Raw genomic sequence first — 15102 nt, forward strand, 5'->3', positions numbered from 1 at the left:
TGAATGTATATGTCACCAAGAGCCTTGTACTTAACGGCATTGGCACATTGTCTAGTTCTCTATAGAGGCAGGAGAACTTGAGTTTGAATCTCCCTCTCCCACTTAATGTTAGCAAAAAAAAAAAAACCTTGAACGTGTATGTTAGAAATGTTAAACAATCTTAGTTTTGAGAATCTAGTTTCATATTTGATGGTAGATGCTAAGATTTTGTTTGTGGTAATATGTAGGTTTTTGGTCCCTCAGCTCAACAAAGAGATCTTTATGATCAAGCAGTGATTCCAATAGTACATGAAGTTTTAGAAGGTTTCAATTGTACCAAGAGGAGCGAGCTAAGGAGCAAGAGGCACGAGCTAAGCAAGAGGCATGAGGACATCTTCAATTAGTTCTAATTATATTATGCTATACTATTTGTATTGTTATAAAACATCTTGAGTTATTGTATGTGTTGCAAACAATTATTGTATACTTGTATGGAAGGAGTTTGAATTGGATACTTGTTTTATATTTTACTTATGGAATGTATGGATCTTTTTTTATAAATGTGTTATTGAAATAAATGTGTTATTCAAATGTGAAGTTTTAATAATGTAATGACAGGTTACAAGTTAATATTAAAGCCATGAAAAAAATAAAAACAGAAAATAAGTTTTAGTGACAAAAATTTTTGTCACTATATGTGCCTGGATTTTCTTAAAAATAGTTTTAGTGACGAATTTTTTCGTCACTATATGTACCCGAACATAGTTTTCTAAATATGATTTAGTAAACTAAAGTGTTTTTAGTGACGAAATATTTTCGTCACTGAATAGTGTTTTTAGTGAGGAAAACATTTAGTGACAAAATGTTTTCGTCACTAAAAGTTTTTTTTTTTTTTTTTTTTTAAATCAAATCGGACTTTTAGTGACGGAATTTTTCGTCACCAGGATTTTTAGTGACAGGGCTACAATGACGAAATGAGTTTCGTCACTGAAAATACATTTTGTTGTAGTGGAATGAGATAAGAGTGAAACGTGTGCTAGGGTTTTTAACTTTTTGTTCTGTGTGTGAGAGTGAGAATGAGATGAGAGGGAAACGTGTGCTAGGGTTTTTAACTTTTTGTTTTAGTTTAATTAGTTTACCTAATTAATTTAAGTTTAATTGATATTTAATTAGTTTAATGGGTTAATGGGCTTGATTATTTGCAAGGCCCAAGGCCTAATGCCTTAATGTATTTGAAAGGCCTAGTTGCAGGTTGCCCAATATATTTGCAAGGCCGGCCCAATCTGATTATATATATATATATATATATATAAATATATATATATATATATATTATTTGGTTTGGTGCATACATATCGGAAACTGAAATCAAAACTGAAACTTCGGTTTGTGAGAAATAGAAATCGAAACCAAACCAAAATTTTGAACATGGTTCAATCGGTTTCATTCAGTTTTTTCGGTTCTTCGATTTTATGCACACCCCTACCCTTATGGACCTAGATGCCATTCGTTGGGGAGCAAACTCACCAGGCTGTGTGATGTGAAGCCAATTAATGGGGATTCTAATAGAGGAAATAAAAATGAACTGTGAGGGTTTTTTTTGGGATTGTGGATGGGGTGAATATAAGTCATAGAGCTCAAAGTTCTAAAGTTTGTAGGTGGTTTTTGAAAGGAGAGAATCAAAAAAATGTATGGTATTTTTGACCGAGTTTAGTGCACTGGACCAAAACCAAGTCCATTCCAATTTATATGCTACAACTTCTAGATTGAATAGATCATTAGCTATTTAGCTTGGTGAAGGCCACTTACACCTACTAAGGTTTATTTATTTATTTAAGGCAGTGTCTTATTTTCTATGGTAGGCTTGTAAGAGCATCTCCAACAATCCCTGTATCTCTATTTTTAGCAGAGAAAATGCTACTGTTCACCCTCCAACAGCTTCTCTAAACACACAGATTCTCTAAAAAAATTTTTGAAGTTGCTACAATACTTCTCTTAATTTAGAGAACATTGTAGCAACTCCAAATCAATTTTTCAGCTTAAAAAATTATCCCAGCTACTATTATATTAATTCTTTCTCTCTCCTCCAGATTTTTTTTCTCTTTCTCTCCTTTTCTCACATAATCCAAACACAAAACACAAAACAAAATCCAATTCTTAAAATAAAGTTGAATCAGAATAAGCAAATATGAAAAAAAAAGAAAAGAAAGAAAGAACAAGTCGATCTGACCTAGCTTGGTGGTAGGGAGGACGACGAGCGGTGGTGGGGCGGAAGACGAGTGGCGACGGCAGAGCGGAGCCATCTAACCCATCTGTTCGTTCTCTCTCTACCTATTTCTCTGTTTCTTATTACAGAGAAAGCTGGATAATGTGTTGGAATCAAGTAGAAAATGAAAAAAAAAAAAAAAAAAGTTGAGAAAGAGAACGGGAGAAAGAAAGAGAGAGGGAGGTTCTGGAAAGTGGAAAGTAGAGAAAACAAAAAGGGAGAGGATGGGATAGATGAGTACACGTGTGTGGTGTAAAAAAATCAAGAGAAAAAAAAAAGAAAAAAAAAAGAAACATATGGATGATAGAAAGAAAGAAAGGAAAAATAATATATAAAAAAAATGATAATTTAGAAATTCTACCACAATATTTTTACAATAAATTTTAAGTAACATTGTTATTAGCTAATATTGGTGAGTAAAAATATAATTTCAGCAATGGGTTCAAATTAGAACTAGTAACAATTTTCCACATAAGATTTTGATGTGATTCTTGTGAAAGTATTGCGAAAAATATTGTAAATATAACACTTTTCATTGAAAAATATAATTGTTGGGAATAAATATAGAAAGAATAAATAATGATAAAAAAAAAAGAATAAAAAATGAATGAAAAAATAATATTTAAATGAGAATGGAATAGAAAATCTGTTGGAAAGTGTATTTGAAAAAATGGATAGGTAAAAGTTAAATGTCACTGATCATTCTCCAAACAGTACAAAAATTTGGGAAGCTACTGGAGATGCCCTAACCTAGACAATGTCATGCTATTGGTTTTCAATTTTTTTCAGTACTCTTTTCTATATCGTGATTTTGAATATGACAACTTTGGAGTTGATTTGACGTAAATTTCGGCTACATCTTTTCTAGGAGATTTTGAATAATTCAAACCATGGTAAAATAAGAGAGCCGAAGAATACCATTTTTTTTTAAGTGGCTTAATTGATTATAAGTTTTATCAGCATTAACAAATGATGATCCTGACATCTCAAACTGGGGTCCCTTTGTTTATTTACTTTGGCTTAGTTTTCACCTAAATGCTTATAAAAAATAAGAATAAATCAGTGGATGGAAAAACCAAGTATAAGCGGACAATAAAAAAATGATGGAAAAACCAATAGAAGATGGAATTAAGAAGACCATAAAATCAATGAATGTGAAAATTAATATTTACAAAAGAATGAACAGCACAGCATAAGCAGAGACCCACAAAGAAACCACCATATCCACCCTATACTTTACAAGGAGCCATAAGCCGAAGGTTGAAAAAACTATACAAAAAAAAGTTGAATTAGAAATTATCGCAAACTTCATGAGCTGATCAAGTTCCCAAAATTCCACCATTTCCTTTTTTTCTTTGTGTCGACTTCAGGTAGATCTAAACATGAAACAGTAAAGAAAGAAACGTAATTAAAATCACCGCAAACTTAGCAAATGTTGCTAATATATATGCTTGCATCTTGTGTAAAATAATCACATCCAAACCTTTCCAACAGTTTTTTGATGATTAAATACTTGAGAAGCACAGACATTTGAAACTCAGTTAATGGAATTGTATCATGTTTCTATCTAATTATTTATGAGCGCCTAATATGTCATAAACCTACAACCTCACCCTCCACCTAATTCTTTATATAGGAAGTGCCATTTGAGATAGAATTCATTGGCTTGTTTCTGCTTATTCATAAATGATTATGCTCCAAAATTTCATTATTGCTTCTCTTTCCTTGGAATTCACTGGCATGTTTCTTTTTATTCATAAATGAAAATGTTCCCAAATTCCATTATTGCTTCTCTTTCCTTGGTCCCTTTATTCCAAAATGCCTTCATGAAATGTAGATAGAGGAAGAAGTAACCCATGGGAATGGTTATTAAAAAAAAAATCCTGATTTAGACCTTAAAATCTTACTACTAAAAAGCAAAAAATGACTCAGACCTTAAGTAAAATCTTAAATATGTAAGATCTCATTATGATCCCAGTTTAGAGAGTGGGATCTCATGGGATCTTGATATTTTTCATAATATTTATTGATTTATACAATAGTTATATTTTTTGGCTGTTTATTTATTTATTTAAATCCACATGTAAAAAGGATATAAAGGATTTGAAGGTGCAAAAACTACTCAAATGTTACAAATTTATTATTAGTATAAAATAAGGACCACAATCTTTATGGAAAGGAGTGTTTATAACACCAATTCCAAATTAGTTTAGGTGTTAGACTTTGCTTATTTTAATTATCGGTAAAGGTAGTAAAGGTTCAAAATTTATAATCAACTAAGCAAAAAACTTTATCTACAGTTCTACACAATTAAAGAACCTTGTGTTCATTGCTTCTTTCTTCTTTCGTGATGGTTACTTAAATAGTAGACACCTAGTACAAAACGGCATGTGTTGAAATTTTTTAGTTTTAAGTACTTTTAAAATATCTATTTGCTACATTACTATTAATTATTTTAATAGCTTGTAAAATCTTACGATCTTCAATTCAATCTTCACCAATGTTAGGTATGGTCTAACTTTTCATTTGCCTAAAATTCCAGTAAATGTATATTATGAATAAATATATATTTACCTCCTTTTGGATAAATCGAATTGTAATGCACCTCAGCCCAAAAGCTCAAGAAAATAACTGCACAAGCCAAAGAGATTGTGTTTTACACTAACCATCTTACCAAACAAATCAAAACATGAAAGGCTAGGAAAGAAAAGGCATGAAAGTTATCCACTCAAATGATCAGAATTAGTAAAAAAAAATATTTTTATTTATTTTCGATAAGTTTGGCCCCAAGAAGAATGGGGAGGGGAGATTCAAACTTGTGACCTTTACTTTGCTAGGCATATTTCTAGCTGATTGTAGTACCCCTTGGGGTTGTAAAAATGTTTTATATCTTACATATAGATTGGCTAAAATACAACTGCAATTTACCAAGTTTGGTTCCAGGCTAATCATCAGAAAATTGTTCAAAGAGTTCTGATGATCAGGCCAAATTTAAAAATAAAAAATAAAAAATCATAAAAAACATAAAGTCAAGCAAGACATCCATAAGATTGACAAAAGTTTCAAAGGGCTCAAAAAATATTCAAAACTCTACATACAATCAAGAGAGTTGTGGATCAGACAGCAATGTTCAAATTGATCAATATCATGATTTACATAAACATTATTTCACGAAGAAGCTTAAGGAAGTGGGGGCAGGGGTTTGGATTATAATTTCAGCATGATTCAGATATTCAAAATAGCAGGTGTTGTTTGTATATCAATCAGAACAACTACAAACTTAATCTGCATTGGTTATTACACATCAATTTTTACAACAATAATGAACAATTCTATTCTTACCTCGTTTGGACTTTTCGACATGTGGAAGGATCTCAATGTAACATGTGTCCTTAAATGAAGTTAGCACAAATATCTTGACTCCAAACTGCAAACATATAGTAAGATATGCATCATTCTTCAACCATAGAGGGCTTATACACACACACACACAGATAGCAATGAATTATAAAGCAAAAATCACTAAAACTCTCTTGCAGCACATATTACATCAACAAGGAAGGAGGGGGAGGAGTGGGGGAGAAAGTAACACTTCCAACTTACAGAAAACAGCGTACTGCAGATTTGCTTTGAAAAAAAAAACTCTACAAGAAGGCATTTACTTGATCACCTTGGACAAGTTAATCATAAAGTATGCTATACATGAAATTTTATTCATGCTGAATGGGAAAAGTTCTGCATATTTAACCAAAAGTTAAAAATGCGACACATAATTTAACCCATGTCTGCACCCAATAGGTGTTGTTTACAATTTCATGTCACCTCAGGCAATTTACAATTTTCTCCCACTTATCCACTTGCAGCACATTTCCATAATCTTATTCATAACTTACAGTACACAAAAGTAATATATTTGCAATTTTAGCCTACACCTTCAGAAAATTTCAGCCACTAAGTGGTACAGACACTCTCAAGAGCTAAACTTCCTCTTATAAAAAAATGAAAAGACCCAACTTCCAATTGTAATTTTCTAATGTCAACTGCTACAGTATAAACTATATTCCTTACATATAACTTAACAGAAAAACAATAAACTACTATCCACATAGGATATCATGATGGGAAATTCCTTCAAGTTCAGTAAAGTTTGGGCAATCAGGTAATAGAAGTATCAATGGAAAACATTAAAAATTGTTTTCTAAATCACCAAAGATTGCAGAAAGTAAAGGGAGAAATAGGAAAGCCTTATAGTTCCTCATACCCAATCTGCAGCAGCCTGTAATGTCACATGATCACCCCATTCGCCACTCCTAGTTCATGAACCCAAAAAAAGGCATATAAGCATGAGAAATATTGTAATATATATTTTTGTGAATAAAATACCATTAAAACAGACAATAGCACAATACTTGCTCATTTTCTTCAAATAGTCATTGTAAGCCATGGGGACATAACCCCCGTACATTTCCGGGTGACACTTAAGCTGATGACAACAACAAACAAAAATTATGACACTTCAAATAAATAATTAAGTTTTGACATCTTAAAATAAGGACAGATCAAATGCAACCAACCTGTTGAGTAATCTGTTCTCTTACAGAAGCGTGGTGGTCAGGAGAACGATACAGTTGATCAGATAAAGCACGAAACTGGGAAAATACAGAGCCAATAAGATGTCTTTCAAGTATATAACATTAAGAAGTAATACCAATAATTATTATCAAGCATCACAAATACATAACCGTCCACTTTCACTGATAATGTACAATTTTTGTATAACTTCAAGCAATTCACTTGCACTGTAGAGGGCATACATCAACAATCTGGACCTTTCTCACTCAGAAATCATGAATGATGAATTTGTTACAAACCCATGCATAGAACTCACCCTTGAAGACCGGCTTGCAAGGGGAAGGTGCCCAAGAACTTATAAACACATGGTTAGGCTTATACTTAATCCATGTGGAACACTAGGATCATAACAGAATTTTACACAAGGATTTAAAAAGAAACAAAGCTTCTTAAGTCAATGGATAATTATCAAATATTTTGAAGTCATTTAAATTATAAAAACAGAAATCAGCATGGCTGGACAATTTCATTTGCAACTCAAATGAGGCATTTATACAAATTAGAGAAGAAAAAGACCAAATGTCGGTAACTGCAGTTGATGACCATTAAAATTAAACAAGTACATACATCAAGTATATCTGCATGTGACTTGGACACCAGCTGAATCTGGCAAAGGAAACCACCCCAACCTATCATATATTCAAATAAGGCATTTAAAAGGTAGTTATAGCAGAAGATCCAGATAAAGGTTTGTTGCCTTCAATGGATGCCTATTACTTAACATAGCATTATCAGCCGTCCCAGAATATTAGCAAATGACAACTCAAGGAATCTTCTGTACATGATTCATGTGGTCCATTAAGTTCCAACTTATTTTGGATTTCACTTTAAAATTGAATTGAATTCACATAAATCATTTTCATGAAAAATAAGGCTAAATTTTTTCTGGTGCAATGAATTGCTTCTAAGGGCGGACTTAAAAGAGAATAAATATTATGACCAGCAACTAACATCCAAGAATGTACTGCAAGGTGATACTCATAATAAGCCCATAAAAAATGATAACTGAGATATAATGTGCAGGCATAAAATATTATAAATTAATATTCTTTATCTTCACCCCCATCCCACCCAAAATAAATAAATAAGCAATAAACCAAAACTATTTTTTACTACTGAACAATATCATAGAACCTATTGTTCCCATTTCCAAGCATAAGCATTTAGGCAAAAATATTTTTTTGTGCTTGCATGTGTTATGGGGGGGAGGGAGCCAACCTGGCAGTTACCATCTCCTTGAACCTTAAGCTCAACCAGCTCATATAACTCCAGTCTGAAAAGACCAAATATCTTAATATTAGATATGTAGTAATTTGAATGAATTTTCAATTATTATAAATACCCAAAAAGAAAGGTCACACACTAAAGTAATAAGTAATAACTTATAAAAATGTAAGAACTTCACAAGAAAAATGCATTAAAAAAACTATGTCACCAAGGCCATCACAAAAACCTCATTCATAGCCATGTCAATAGAGTTCACATGTGAGAAACACATACAAAATGTAGATCTTGGATTCGTTAAAATAAAGATGACTCTAAGCTTATATTCATTACATTTATGCTATACTCAGAAATACTTTACCCTTCCAAACTCTACTCTTTTTCCCCACCCCTCTTATAAATTCCAAAGCCACCCTAATTTAGGTTTTGGTTTGAGAAATCAAAAATGCCGCTGGCATTTAGATTCTCGAGAATGTGATGTTGGGGAACCTGAATGCCCAAGAAAGTACATTGCCCACGTTTGGTTTGATTAGAAATCTATTAAGATTCTTGAGAATGTGAGGTCACAGATTTGGTTTATTTCCAAAAATTTTATAAGAATGATTTATTCTTCCCAAATTATCCTTAGATTTATAAATACAATGTGTCACATGTGTATTACCCATCACTTTACAAAAATAATAATAATATGAACCATGAATTAACTCAAATCTCCTAAAATAATAATAAGAATTATTTCATTTAAAAAAAAATGGTTTTCAAGGATATCATTCCTTGTCAATCAAAATTATTTATTTTTTTAAAAGACAAAAAATTTCAAATAGGAGATAAAAAATTTTATTAAAAAAAAATTAAAGGTGAATATAACCATAACATCAACCAAAAAAAAAAGTTGAATATGTAGCATTAGCACTTTATTAGATATAGTTAAATTGAGGGTATAATTATATCTCTTTAAAAAATAGAACTTTCCCAAAGCATGGGAATGTGTTACCCACCTTTTTAAAAGGGTATCCACAAACCCCCAAAATGGGAATCCAGATGCTTGTAGGTATCCAGATTACCTAGAACTATTTGTAACCAAACATAACGATGCTTGGAAATCCTAAAAGATTACCCTGGACCAAATGACCAGTACATGTCAAACAATAACTCTTTTTTCTGATATGTAATATGATAATCACTTTCTCCACAAAGTTCTACAACATGAACTTCAAAATCCTGCCCATCTTAAACTTTCAAAATGACCCCTAATCCTGCTCATTACAAATTCAATCCTGATATAATAATTTCAGATTTTAGTGCCCTATTTAGTATTTACGCTCTTTGTTCATAATTCAAGTTCCCCTTCATTCTGTGCAAGTGGAAAATTTCAGTTCTCAGTACATAAATCTAACATGTTAAGACTGGCAGCTCAAGGATCATTCAAGTGTTTTTGATGAATTATGAAGGCTGCTTTAATAGTTGTAATATTTTCAGTAAAAGCATATAACAACCTGGACAGCTCAAAACTCAAAAAAATACTAAGCATAGAAAGACAAGAAAAAATGACACAAGACCTCTCTAGCAGCCTTTGATGATCTGATATTTCTTCATCAACTGTGGGTATTTTCTCAATAGTTTTAGGAACATGCTGCAAAAATTAAATGAGAGAAAGCATCAATTGCAGTACATCAATTGCAGTACAATTTAAATGTCAATAGCCACAGCTTGGACAAGAAAATAAGAAAGTGGATCTATCTGCTCAAAAGTAACCATATTTGATTCAAAGAAATTAAAGTCAAATTGAGGTTGTAATGAAACTAGGCTGTAATTTAAAAGGATTTGACTCACAGGAGATTTAGGACAAGTATATATATCCATTCTATTCCCAACAGCGCCCCTAAAAAAACTAGAGGATGATCTATGTCGCTGATCCACTTTAAGCTGAACTGCTACTCTCTTTGATGTTACTATAATAAAAGTTATTCCTAATTCATTTATGGAATCTGCTTTACAATGGCATCATGTTCAATATGTGTGAATATTGACAGCCAAGAATATCACAGCTTAGGAGAGGTTTGAAAATCAAAAGCAACTAAACACCCACAATAGAATAAATTTACAACCATTCTCACTTTGACTTTAATTAAGCATCCTGGATACAAAACCTTCATTTTCTTGAAAATGCTAATATAGCTCTCTCTCTCTCTCTCTCGCTCTCATACTTTTTAAAAGGACACAACACTACACGTAAGACATTCTAGACAATTCCACTTCTAGCCATTCAATCCTCCTATTGTCATATATTGCAGATTCCACACAAATAATGAAAAGGAGGATGACAATGATAATCTATGACTTGAAAATATATGTTGCCAGACAGATGAACAGAACTACTAAAGATACTATACTTACAGGAACAGGAACCATCTGATTCAATCGTTTGCCTACTTCACCATCAAGACTGGACTCATCAGCTATATCGAATATATGTAACAAATCATCCACATAAGATGGTTCTCCTCCTCCTGGGCTAGAGCATGAAGCGAACACTTTAATTTCAGGATGTACATCATTTTCCACTTTGTTATGATCACTCGCCTCCTCTATTATGATTCCGCAGGGAACTGCATTCTCCATCTGTATGCCAGGTTCATTTGCTGCTTGCTGATCATTGTCATGCCCTAAATATTTGTTGACAATCTATCAAATAAGCAAAACAGAAAATAACACCAAAAATGAACAATAATCACAAAGGCAGCAGCAGCCAGCACCTAAATTTCCATTACCATAACTATAGTGTCTAACCGAAGGACCAAGCCAATTCTGTGCAAGAACAGATTCTTGCAAATGCTCTGGCCCACCATTAGATACTCCAGAAGCTTCTAAACAATCAATCCGCGAAAATTCTTCTTGAAGCGCACGTGCTACAGCCTCATCATTCTCCACATTATCCTTCTCACAATAACCTTCTCTAACAAACTCGACTCGACTCAAATCTTGGTCATATCGAGTCACACCATTACAAGAAGCATTATTCCTAAGAGTGCAAACATCTAGCAGATGATGGAGACCCCACCGAGTAACATCAGGATCATAATTATATGTTGCCATTTGCACGCATAACTATAGGTTGCTTCCTTTATCTCTATGCCCAAAAGATTTTGATATCTGGGTGAGACACATAAATTAGTCACAGTAAAAAAAATGAAACATCCAAACTAAAAATTTTATATAGGCATAACCCAATTAAAAGAATCTCAAATATTAACAAAACAATCCAAACTTCAATGTAACAGTTCCTGATACACCTAATTACATAACATACCTTAAACCCTAAAAAAAAATGCCAGATATGAGAAACGCAGTTAATCCACAATCAAATTATTTCTATCAAATTTTGATGCATAACCCACAAAGATGAAACTATACCCTGAAATATAAACTTTCAAATATGTGCAAAAGCGAAAACTTTCAATCAAACTACTGAATTAAGAACCAAAGAGCAAAACTATTGAATTGATTTATCATCAAACTTTCAAACTCTAAAATCAATAACTTATACTAACAAATAAAACAAAACAAAGACAACAAATTCAACTAAAAAAAAAAAAACCCTAATCCTTATAAATTCCACAGTTTTCAAAAAGTTCCAAACTTTTTTTAAAATTCAAACAAACCCCATTAAAAAAAATGAATAATTTAAAAAAAAAAAATTGAAAATTTTGGTTAGAAGTAATGTAAAAGCAGAGACAAAGTACGAAACTTTACGTACCTGCGTGAGTCTTAAGAATCAGAGGAATAAATTGTGGGAGCGAACGAAGCTAAGAATGTTTCTTTGGGTTTTGATTTGCTTGAGGATAAAATTTTTGAGGAGAAGAGAGTGGGGTACACGCGCCAAAGGTTATAGGGGTTTAAAGGAAGCGTTAAAGGTCGAGCAACTTAGAATGCGGAGTCGTAACGGAAAGAATGTAGGCTAAGGCGGGCTGCGAAGTGGGTGAAAACTGTCGTCACTTTAGGCCTGCTTTTCTTGAATTTCGTTTTTTTTTTTTTTTTTTTTAAAGTGACGCCGTATCAAATCGAAACCGCCATCAGCTGACGTGGCATAGTTGATACTTGATCCCCCATTAGGGCCACCACTGACCACCGTTTACAAAAAAAAAAAAATCTTTTACAAGTTTCAACTTTCCTTATAGGTGTAGCCATGGGTAAGTGCTCTATAATAAAATGTATTAAAAAATTGAGGGTTGATCTAATAATGTTGTTTAAGTGTTGTGAAAATACGTGTGAGTGAAAAAGTATTATAAAAATAGATATTGTGTTGTTTAAATAACGAAAACCGTTATTCAAACAATGTTACCAAATAGCTTATAAATATTTTTTAAGTATTTTGGGTGCAGTTAACTTAATTGATAAAATAGTTAACTTAATTGATAAAATTTTTAATTATCAAAAATTGAATCTTTGTGTTTTATTTATTTATTTATTTATTTTGTGATCGATTGATACAAAAAGTTAAAAAGTTGACTTTTTTTTCAATAGTAGTGTTGAAAAAGAAGAGTGGAAAGTGTCGAGTATGTGTGGACTTCACAAATTTGAACAAGGTCTATCCAAAAGATTCTTTCACCATGCCTCGGATAGAACAACTAGTGGATGCAACTATAGGCCATCATCGGATGAGCTTTTTGGATGCTTTCCAGGGATACCATCAAATACCACTGGCTCTGGGTGATTAGGAGAAGATAGCTTTTACCACTCCTACTGGAAATTACCATTATAAGGTGATGCCCTTTGGATTGAAAAATGCAGGGTCTACCTATCAGAGGATGATGATCAGGATATTCGAGCCACAATTAGGCAAAAGTATTGAGATTTATATAAATGATATGGTAGTAAAGAGTAAGGTGGTGCCTAAGCACGTGGGAGACCTCGGGAATATTTTGAAATATTAAAGAGACACAAATTGCACCTCAATGCTTCCAAATGCTCTTTTGGTGTGTGGTCAGGTAAATTTCTGGGCTATATGGCCACTCATCATGGAATTGAGGTCAACCCCGATCAAATTAAGGAAATTAATAATTTACAACCACCTCAGAATCCCAAAGAAGTCCAGAGATTAACAGGAATGACTGCCGCGTTGAACAGATTTATCTCTCGGTCAACGGACATATGTAAACCTTTATTCCAGTTGTTGAATAAGTAGAAGGGATTTGAGTGGACCGAGGAGTGTGTCTTGGCCTTCCAGAAGCTTAAGGAATACCTTTCTCAACCACCTATTATGTCCAGGCCCGAGGTGGTTGAGGTTTTGTTTGCTTACATTGCTGTGGCTTTCCATGCCGTAAGTTTGGTACTGATACGAGTTGATAGTGGTGTTAGCCATTGAATTTAACTACAATGGTGAGTATTGTAGGTGGATCTTAATCTATTCTAGTGTATTGAATAGGATATTAATTAACATATGTTATTTCTAGACATGTTATGTAGATGTCATGTTCAATACACCCTAGTAATGGACGTGTGTTATATTTCAATATTTATATAATTGTCAAACAAGAGATTTGAGTTTCGACAATAATTCTTCCTTTCTTAATCTTTTTTTTTTTTTTTTTTTATATGATCTATTGATATAAAAAGTTAAAAAGTTGGTTTTTATTTTATTTTATATTAGCCATTTAATTTAACTATACTCAATGAGTATTGTACTGGATCTTTAATCTATTCTAGTGTATTGATAGGATATGAATTAACATAGGTCATTTTCGAACGCATGTTATGTTTATGTCATGTTTAATACACTCTAGTTTTGGATGTGTTATATGTTAATATTTTGTATAATTGTCAAATCCTTTATTACGTGGTTTGTTACTTTGTCGTGATTTTACTTTGTCATGATTGATTTATAATAATAGCGTCAAAAGAGGACTGTATGAAAGTGATGTTAATTGGTTAATAAATTACGTTTATCTCTATGACATATTTAGCCTAGTTTTTTTACAACTTCTTGAAATAACAAATTGTGAATTAGTTGATGAAAATAAATTCATCCAAACGCAATGAAAAATCTATAATTTTCACCTCTATAAAAATTTTGGAAAAAAAAATAAAAATAACTAACAAAATATGTTATATACTTATTATTTTGTTGATAATTTGATAGTTGGGGAATGGGAGATTTCAACTCTAAACATTTCCGTTTGAAAACCAATAGGATTCATTTAGCAAATGTTAAAAAGCATGGTGTGTGGGTTAGCTAGTTATAGTTTTGATTTTATTAAACACGAGGAAATTATTTTCCCCTATAGAAACAAATGGGGCAACTTTTCAAAGTATTCATTTTTATTAACTTTATTTTTGGCCATTCAAAGAGAAAATTAAACACCTACTTACTGATCATTTGTAAAATAAAACACGAGTTAAAGTCACAACTCACAATGTTAGCCTTTCAATTTCCATTCAATGATATATCTAACAATTTTTATTTGCTGTATTGATAGGGTAGAGCAGATAATTTCTTTTTTCTATATAAATATAGTAAAGCAAATCACCTTGCCTTTTGATTTGCAAAGTCAATGTTTGTGATAAGGGTTCTAGGTTGCTGCTAGGGTCTAACAGCACTCATTTTGGCATGATAAGTGGATGAAAGAAAGGGTCTCTCTCCCTCAGAAGTCTTATCCTGGGCCCTCTCAAGGGAAATGAAGATATTCTTAATGTGCATTTGGATGGCACGCTTCTCCTCTAAGTTTGCGTTTGCATTTTCTTAGTGGGTCCCAAGGGTACTGTTCACAGATCACCAAGAATTGAAAAACGTAACCATGGGTTTTGCTACAGTATTTTGCCGTTAAAAAAAAAAATATTTTGCTATAGTATTTTCAATAAAACAAACGGTATTCAAACACATTCTTATTGTGAATAATGTTAGTGAGGAATGGTTATTGGAATCTTAGTAATATTTCCATGGTTTGGCCTCCTTCCATATTGCTTATGATCAAAGCTACCCCCACCAGGAAAGTACCTATTGA

At 32.5% G+C, this 15102-nt stretch overlaps 1 protein-coding gene across 2 annotated transcripts; it reads right to left on the reverse strand.

Annotated features, from left to right (window-relative positions):
* Positions 1-3346: 3346 nt before the first annotated feature.
* LOC126697221 (OVARIAN TUMOR DOMAIN-containing deubiquitinating enzyme 12) lies at positions 3347-12103 on the reverse strand. Of its 2 annotated transcripts, none has more exons than XM_050394113.1 (11): positions 11859-12103; positions 10858-11254; positions 10499-10767; positions 9661-9734; positions 8096-8150; positions 6820-6894; positions 6655-6728; positions 6507-6555; positions 5588-5672; positions 4820-4876; positions 3347-3621 (listed from the first exon to the last, which is right to left on the reverse strand). In XM_050394113.1, the coding sequence occupies exons 2-11, from the start codon at positions 11195-11197 to the stop codon at positions 3554-3556; spliced, it is 1146 nt and encodes a 381-aa protein (XP_050250070.1). In that variant the 5' UTR covers positions 11198-11254; positions 11859-12103; the 3' UTR covers positions 3347-3553. The 2 variants fall into 2 exon arrangements, with proteins under 2 accessions (XP_050250070.1, XP_050250071.1); XM_050394114.1 differs by having other exon boundaries at positions 10873-11254; positions 11859-12097.
* Between the last annotated feature and the right edge of the window lie 2999 nt (positions 12104-15102).

The sequence above is a fragment of the Quercus robur genome, chromosome 8 (assembly GCF_932294415.1).
Source record: "Quercus robur chromosome 8, dhQueRobu3.1, whole genome shotgun sequence".
NCBI classification, from domain to species: domain Eukaryota; kingdom Viridiplantae; phylum Streptophyta; class Magnoliopsida; order Fagales; family Fagaceae; genus Quercus; species Quercus robur.

Excerpts from the sequence above, each read along its gene's own strand:
- LOC126697221 (XM_050394113.1), bottom strand. The coding sequence starts at position 11,197 with ATGGCAACATATAATTATGATCCTGATGTTACTCGGTGGGGTCTCCAT. Across the intron at positions 5,673-6,506 it reads TACAGGCTGCTGCAGATTGG|TTTGGAGTCAAGATATTTGT; the intron begins GTATGAGGAACT and ends ATATGTTTGCAG. Across the intron at positions 4,877-5,587 it reads TGTCGAAAAGTCCAAACGAG|TTATTTTCTTGAGCTTTTGG; the intron begins GTAAGAATAGAA and ends TGGCTTGTGCAG.